This window comes from Grammomys surdaster, unplaced genomic scaffold (genome assembly GCF_004785775.1).
Source record: "Grammomys surdaster isolate TR1022 unplaced genomic scaffold, NIH_TR_1.0 363, whole genome shotgun sequence".
In the NCBI taxonomy this organism is placed as follows: domain Eukaryota; kingdom Metazoa; phylum Chordata; class Mammalia; order Rodentia; family Muridae; genus Grammomys; species Grammomys surdaster.
The window spans coordinates 3,914,760-3,923,191 of NW_021604782.1; the positions used below are offsets into that span (position 1 = coordinate 3,914,760).

At 44.3% G+C, this 8,432-nt stretch overlaps 1 protein-coding gene across 1 annotated transcript; it reads left to right on the forward strand.

Annotated features, from left to right (window-relative positions):
* The first annotated feature begins 1,858 nt into the window (after positions 1–1,858).
* On the forward strand, positions 1,859–7,719 carry Tal2 (TAL bHLH transcription factor 2). The gene is made up of 2 exons (XM_028779859.1): positions 1,859–1,875; positions 7,354–7,719. Exon 2 carries the CDS (start codon positions 7,363–7,365, stop codon positions 7,687–7,689), a length of 327 nt encoding a protein of 108 aa, XP_028635692.1. The 5' UTR covers positions 1,859–1,875; positions 7,354–7,362; the 3' UTR covers positions 7,690–7,719.
* Positions 7,720–8,432: the final 713 nt, after the last annotated feature.

An 8,432-nucleotide genomic window follows, 5' to 3' on the forward strand; every position in this document is an offset into this window, starting at 1 on the left:
CGTAGGGTAAGAAGTCCTAGGGGTGACAAGCATCCTGAGGGCTCAGTGCCTGCATCCTGGCACTGGGTCAGAGAAGTGTATTTTTTCCACCTCTGAAGAGCTGCTGGTCTGGCAGTGGGAGGGATTATATAATACTCCCACAGAGAAGGGAACTCAAATGCAGTTGTAGCAATAATACAATCAACTGCAATAAAAATGTATTAATGCTATATACTATGCGCTACTTGTGATCCCAAATACCCGTTTTTTCCTCTTATTTGGTTCCCACAGTTCTAGCATTGTTCCATTTTACAAGTAAGAAAACTGAATAGAGAGAAGTTTGGTAATTTGCTTAGCACCACACAAGTGAAGAAGGAAGAAATTTCAACCTGGATATCACAACCCCAGAGCCAGTTCCTCTTATTTCCCAAGGTGAAATGCATTTATGAATGTATTGTCCCAAATCCTGCGACCTTCAGAGAGAGAGAGAAATACCTGGGGATTCGTTGTTTCATCAGACACTAATCAAGCAACATTTGATGGCCATGTATTCAGTGTGGTAATGATGGATATGGAAGAGATAGGAGACAAGATAGTTAGATATTGCTAAGTGGGGCTAAGCACTGAGGATATAGCAGGCAAAGGATGAAGTACGTGTGTGCCTGTTCTTCTCAAGTGTGTGGGATGGGGGGAAGACAGAGCGCAGGAGGGCACAATCTGTTAGCTAAAACCTCTTAGGTAATGGACTGATGAGATGGCTCAGCGGGGAAAGACACTTGCTGCCAAATCTCAAGACCTGTATTTGATCCCTGGAAACTACTAGTAGAAGGAGAGAACGCCTCCCTCCAGTTGTTCTCTGACCTCCACACATTGGCCCAGGAGTGCCTCCCTCAATAGATGAACAAACATAATCTTAAAAAGTTTAAAGTTCTTCCCTGGGAAGGCAGCATCTAAAGACCTAAAGAATGTCAGTGCTTTGAGGGCAGATGTTTATGTCTGGTTTTGTTTTGAATTATCCTCTCAACTTCTGAACAAGGGGCATAAGCTTCCAGTGCTGACCTGATTCACAGCAGAGGAAGGACAGGGAAGGACTCCTGTGGATAACCTGGGAGGGGCAGGTTTTAGACAGAGAGAACCCTGCAAAGGGTAGGAGGCAGGGGGATGCCTGATGCTTTTTCTGAAAGTAACCAGTTAAAGCCTGCTGCTCACTTTCCTTCTGGTGTGTGTGTGTGTCTGTGCTCGCACACGTGTTTAGATCTCAGAAGTGACAGAAGTCTCACTCAGGCCATTCTGGAAGATACAGGACAGAGAAAGGAAGACAAAAACAGAGTCCCTCCATCCCTGAAATAACCATGCCCTGTGCTGACCAACAAGAAAAACCAGACCAGACTCATATATGAATCCACCAGTCTGTGTCCAGCGCGATGCGTTTAACCTTTGTTGTGTGTCTGCATTTCCTGGGGATATTTGGTAAAATTGTAGCTCACAGCCTGCATCCCTCAGACTCATTAAGGGGATTGGAGTTGGCCATTTGGATCGGACTACATCTACACTGGTGTCTGAAGAAGTACCTGGAGAGTTAGCAAGAGTCCAAGGCATTGGGATGCTTGTCTGCAAGAGGAGGTTGGAAGCAGCAACCCCTCCCCTAAAGCCTCAGACAAAGAGGGGTCCTTCTTCCTCCACTGCTCCTTGGCTGCTGCACTTGGGAGGGCTGACCGGGCAAGGTGGGGAGGGACTGGCGGGAGTCCTCGGTGGGAAGCCTCCCTCCTGCTGCCAGACAAAGGGCGGTGTCCTATAAAGGCTGTGGCAGAGACCCTGCGTCCAGGCGAGGGCGCACACAGACTGGTGCTGTGACAGCTACTGTGACTGAGCCGGCTCCCAGCTCCTGGCAAGAAGGTGCGTTGACTTAGGGGAGTGGGAGCAGCTACTGAGGGGACTCTGGGTGACCCAGGAACTTTAGGCGGGACAGTGGCAATAGCGCGGCCCTTGGAAAGCCGGTCTGGCATGTTGTCGAACCCGCTTTAGCTGGACCACAGGAACAATTTCCTATCACCCCCAGATTTGTTAGCGACCCTCCGAAGCTTTGCAGATCTGAAATTTCAACCACTAGATGTTTTCCCAGACTCCCGAAATAATGTATATGGGCAGATCAGTGATTTGCTACGGTGGGGTGAGATAACTTATTTTTTTAAAGGGTGGAGAAGGGACAGATGGGAAATGAGGGTTCACAGACAAGCAGCAAACTGGGCAAAATGTGCAGGAGTCAAGTGTGAGCAGGCTGCGAGGCGCTGGTGTTACGTGTGCCTCAGAACCGATGGCTCCCCGGGCACAGGAAAGATGTTGAAGGGCACTGCCTTAGTCTGCAGCCCACAGAGCGTATTCAATGAGCCCTACTGACTCAAAGCATAACGTGGGGCTGCTTAAGAGAGACAAGTTTGCATACAGTATAGTATGTATAGTGAGTGTGAAAATGGGAGTGTGTGTGTGAGCAAGGATGAGGTGCACACCCCAGACCAGCAGGGATGGACAGTGGGGTGGGTTAAATAGATAGCTAGGGACCTTCCTTATACTGTTTACTTTTTATTTTTTTTTTTGAACTGGTATAGAATAACTTTTTAAAAATCAACATATAAGGGGTTAGATGTCATTGTAGCATTTTTCAATAAACTGTGTTTTAGTCGTTTCCTGCCCTCATCCCCCTGCCCTCTACCCTCATACCATACCTCCCGCTCCCCACCATGCCCTGAGCTGACCAACAGGAAAACCAAACCAGACCCATATATGAATCCACCAGTCTGTGTCCAGTGCGATGCTTTTAAACTTTGTTGCCTGTCTGCATTTCATGGCGGTATTTGCTACAATTTGGTAAATTGTGGGTCACAACCCGCATCCCTCAGACTCATTAAGGGGATTGGAGGTGGTCATTGGATCGGACTACACCTGCACTGGTGTTTGAAGAAGTACCCGGGGAGTTAGCAAGAGTCCAAGGCATAAGCAGCAACCCCTCCCTTAAAGCCTCAGACAAAGAGGAGTCCTTCTTCCTCCACTGCTTCCCCTCCTTGTAACCTCCCCCTGTAAATCTTGCTTGGTTTTTTTGTTTGTTTGGTTTTTTTTTTTAAAGATTTATTTATATAAGTGGGAGTGGATTGTAGCTGTCTTCAAATACATCAGAAGAGGGCATTGGATCCCAGATAGTTGTGAGCCAGTATGTGGTCACTGGGAATTGAACTCAGGACCTCTGGAAGAGTTCAGCCATTGCTCTTAACTGCTGAGCCATCTCTCCAGCCCAGTACTTTTCTCCTCAAGAGAGCAGAGCCATGCCTAGTGTTGGCTGCCTAGTGTTGGCTGTCAGACCCTATCCATCCTCTGTTTAGCTATCCAAACTGCTGCCCAGCTCTCGTTCTGTGGACAAAGTTGTTAAGAAGAGACAAATACATGGATCAGGTTGCAGGAGATAAACTGAAAATCTTAAGAACAAAAGAGCTGTATAGGTCTGGGGCTAGCCATGTAGCCATGTGAGCTTCGGACTTTTGTGCCTTTCTAGTTGACCTGGGTTTTGTGTTCAGGAGCTACAGGCAGCATTGTCTATTAGCAGCCTGACCTTCTCTAATAGGATATGTTATTTAACACAACATTAGAGCAGGTACTTTCTACAGAACCCATGCCTTAGTGAGATATTTTGTCCAGGCAAGCCATAAACTTATGACCCTTTTATTTAATTAACATTTGTATGTGCCCAACTTTCATGCCTGGTACTCAGAAGAGGGGGTTGAAGTTACAGACAATTATAAGCTGCCATGTAGGTACTGGGAATTGAACCCAGGTCCTTTGGATGAACAGCCAGCACTTGTATCTACTGAGTCATCTCTCCAGGCCTTTCCCACTATTTTTAACTTGAGTCTGTAACCCCTACCTACCTCGGAATGTATGGATAGAATTCAAGAGTTCTGTGAACTTGAATAAGGAGATACTGCATCTTTAATTCTATTAACACTTATTCTAAATTTCTTTTATTTATAAATATAAGTGATAAAATGTATTAATATCAACATGGTTTTAAAGAAACAATTGTTGGTTCCCTCCTCAGGATAACAACTTTAAATGTGTTAAATACTAGTCACAGAAAATAACCAATTATATTTAATAGTTGTTCAGATACTGTTCTTTGAGAGATGATACAACAGCAAAGTTTTATCCTAGCATAAGGTTGTAGTGGCAAAGTTGTCACCAGTGGAGGTCCCAGATGCTAGCATGTCATACCCCAAATGTTGCAGATCTTTAAAAAACAAAACAAAACAAACTCAAATGTCACTTTTTAAGAATTCTGGTAATATGTGTAGTTTTTTTAATATGTTAAAATTGCAAATGTTTCACCATATTGTACTTTTATTTTAGTATTTTAATAACCACTAAGTATAACCAATTGATTTCTTTGTATCTCTGTATTTTAACTTATACATTTATAATTTGGATGTATGAACCAATATATATTTAAAATCATCATTCTGAGTGGACTGCAAACCCAGGCTTCCCTAGACCACCGAAAAGACTCATGGAGAAAAAAAAAAGCCAATGACCCCTAACCTAGTGAGAGTCCTCAGTTGTGACACTGATGCTTGCTTGGCCCTTGTTTCGACATCTATCCATGGCATCTGGTGTGGAATTTTCCCTCACTTCCATTGCTTTGAAATCAACATTAGAGGCAATCAGACCTTGCAACTGGAAAAACACTAAGTGTAATTTTCCTTTGATTTAAGAAGTACTGCAGCAATTTTCCAGTGGCCTCTATTTTGAGCTTTTCCAGCTTATTAAGTCACTGATTTCTATTTCCCCCGTGGAGAGGGAGAGTAAAACACTCGAGGCTAAATCAACAAGTAATTACCAGCCATCCCTAGGATGGCATCCTATATTTTAGAGGAGTTTTTTTTTCTTTTCTTTTCTCCCCTTACTGTTCCTTCTGTCTGTCTAGTACAATGGGCTCAGGCCCTCTTAGAAAAACCACAACCAGTTTATCCTGCCTAATCCTCTCCTCCCAGCTTGAAAAGGACCCCCAACCCCCCACAGGACTAGAGTTGACTGCCTGTGAACTAAACCCTCTTTTGATAAGACAGCTTTGCCCCCTCAGTCCTGGCCTGCTCTGGTGTGAGCAAAACCTAATAGTTTTCTTTCTGTCTTCAAGTCTCCTTGATGTTGGGTGCAGGTGAAGTTTTCTGTTTCGGGTATAGTTGGGTTAAAGTTCTGGCAGCCTATTTTTATTGTAGAGCCAAAAAAGCCAAAATATTCAGAAATGACTCAGGCTAGATACAAGATAATGGAGCAGTGTACATTTCTAACCTGGAAGAGACCTAGTCCACCCATCTGTTTTCCAGGGAGAGGTGGTCTTCTTGGAAGCTGGCTCTAGCATGTAGGTGTTGTTTCTCTGCATCTACAGAATCTGTTTTCCTTCCTCAGGCAAACAAAAGGCAGCTAGCTCCTGAGAGTCCAGCAGTAACACAAGAGAGTCATACCCTGACTCAGGATGGAGTTCTAAACCCTTCTCCAGAGTCTGTCAGAGGTTGAAAATACACATTGAAAATTTATTTGACACACCTGACTAATGGAAGATGACTAACTTAGACTAGCCTAACTCAAATGTGTTCAGAACTCTTACATTAGCCAACAGTTGGGGAAAATTAACAATCAAAGTCCATTATATAAGAAAGTAGGAAATGTCACGTATAATTTATTGAATACCTCGATCCACAAACCATTGGGAACACAGTAGTGTGCACTGTAGCTTACTCCAGTGATGGGACAGCTAGCAGCTGCAGTTGATTCTAGCATCTCCAGAGAGTACTTTTGCTATGCTATGAAGACTCTTAAACAGTTAGGGTTAAGAGGAGGCTGGGTAGAGCTGGTCCCTTTTCCAGTTCTAGAGATGAACCTTAGGCTTCTCTCATGCATGCTACAGGCAAGTGCTATTGCCAGGAAGGCCAAACTCTCTCTGTAGCTCAAGGAGTCCTTGAACTTGAAATCCTCTAGCCTTAGCCTCCTAAGTAGCTAGGACTGCAGGCCTGCACTGCCAGGCCCACTTCGAGCAGCTCTTTAAAGAATCCAGAGAAAGAGATGGGAGAATGTGAGGAGGAGATTTGAGAATGAGGGAAGAGCATGAAAAGGTGGAGTGAGTTAGCAATGTACATCACTCTTTGGAGGGAGCAGAGGGCCTAAGTGCTCTGAGAGGCTGAAGCTGGAACAAGCAGCAAGAGACAGCGGTGAACCGTGAACACCAGGCTTCCTAGGGCTGAGCTTTGACTTACTTGCCAGTGTGTCATGACTGTTCCCTTTAAAGTGCACTATTTCAGGACATGTAGGGGAAAAGGGGTAGAGGGGGTCCATGCCTCCAACAGTTAAAGATGACAAATGAGATTTGGCAGTATTTGATGCTCCTTTCTAATGTAGAAAAGGCCAGCAATGAAAATGACAAGAAGTCCAGGTGTCTTCAGGAGCCCCATGCCACAGATCACAGGTGCCTGTTCTTTTCCTTCTTATCGGGCTAAACATCCGTGAGTCTGCTTTCGTAGACCCGGGTATCGCAGCCCTTTCTCACCCTGCTCACAGTCTTCCAAATGTGAACATTCCAGCTATTGGAGGTGGGAGCCCAATCCTCCAGACGTGGTCAGCTAGAGGAAGGAGAGCTGGGCCATCTTCTTCAATCCAAATATTTTATTTCTCCATTTTTGAAAGTTCTTAATACACTGCGCCTTCACATCCACCTCTCCATGGGCTAAGTATGGCCTTTAGTCACGTATGTACTCGATCTTATACTGTACATGATTTTGGTCAGCTGGGTAGGATAGGTTATAAAGGAGGTGGTGGGGATGGAGATGTAGCTTAGTTGAAGAAATGCTGCTTAGCATGCATGAAGCCCTGGGTTCAACCCCCAACATGTATACAGCAAAAAATGGTGACATATGCCTGTAATCCCAGCATTCAGGATCTGAAGGTAAGGGAATCAGAAGTTCAAGATCATCCTTGACTATATAGTAAGGTTGAGCCCATTCTGGAATACATGAGATCCAGCCTCAAAAAATGAGGGATGGGGAATGAAGGGTACAGGAAAGAGACTAGATGCAGTTTTGTAATGGTGACTGCAAAATAATCAGGGAGAAAAGGGTACAGTGTGCTGGTCTTTTACCCTTTCTTCTTCCATCTTTTTTTCTTCTTAAAAAGACATTTCTTTTAAAAAAAATGTCTTTAAAAATTCTAGTCAAAATGGATTTTCTAAAGTCTGAGTTGAGAAGAGCTAACACTGCAGGTTCTTGGGAGAACATGTGATTATAACTGTGCCTCTTACAAGATCTTGGCCACCAAAGTCCCTTTTCTCTCCTATTGCAGAACCTGGACATGACCAGAAAGATCTTCACAAATACCAGGGAGCGGTGGAGGCAGCAGAGTGTCAACAGTGCCTTTGCCAAGCTGAGGAAACTCATCCCCACTCACCCTCCAGACAAGAAGTTGAGCAAAAATGAGACACTTCGCTTGGCAATGAGGTATATCAACTTCTTGGTCAAGGTCTTGGGCGAGCAAAGCCTGCAGCAAGCAGGAGTCACTGCTCAGGGAAACATTCTGGGGCTCTTCCCCCAAAAGCCCCACCTGCCAGATGTGGATGACAGAACTCTACTGAATGACTACCAAGTTTCTTCCCCTGGCCCAAGCCATGGGGCTCCCTAGGGTGGCAGTGACAGACAGCCCCCAGGGCAGCACTAGTTAAAGAGTCCTGTGGTTTCATGCTGTAGAGAAATATGACCCAGGAAGTGACTGGGACAGCAGCTGAGAGCTGAAAGGAGACTTGAGCAATATTGCTCTGGCCCCATCACCTCAGAACTTCAGGCAGGCAAAAAATACCAAAACAAAACAGTCATAAGTTTAAAACTTCTGTCTCGCACATGATGTCAGTAATGAGGACTTCCTTATACTGGATCTCAGTTGCTTGTTGCCATCTGAATATATTCAAAAGTTTACTTTGAAAAAGGAGACATGTTTGATTGAGGGCAAATACAGTAAGTCTTAAGACTGATGAATGAAGAAATATCAGCTATGGAAACCAACTATGGAGCCCTCTCTGGAGGGATGGCCCTCTGGAGCAGAGCACTGAGGATTATGTGTGTGGAAAGGCTTCTTCAACCTCCATGGAATCATGATATTCAACTTCAGTTGAGCCTTTGACACATAATACTGTCTCTGAAACCAAATAGTGGATTTCATCCATGTAAGGAAAAACCTTGATAACTTATGAACTGGACTTCAGAGCTTTCTTATAAAAGTTAGCTAAAATGAGTGAGCAAGCCTTAGTTTGACACATTTGGTATTAACACTTTTAATTCAGCCCATATTCATGCCGGCTTAAGACTTGTAAAATTAAACAATTATGAAAATCCAAATATTGCCGTTTTATGGTTCGTTGAGAGTAAACA

Bases quoted from the DNA above. Each gene is read 5' to 3' on its own strand.
- Tal2 (XM_028779859.1), top strand. From the start codon at position 7,363: ATGACCAGAAAGATCTTCACAAATACCAGGGAGCGGTGGAGGCAGCAG.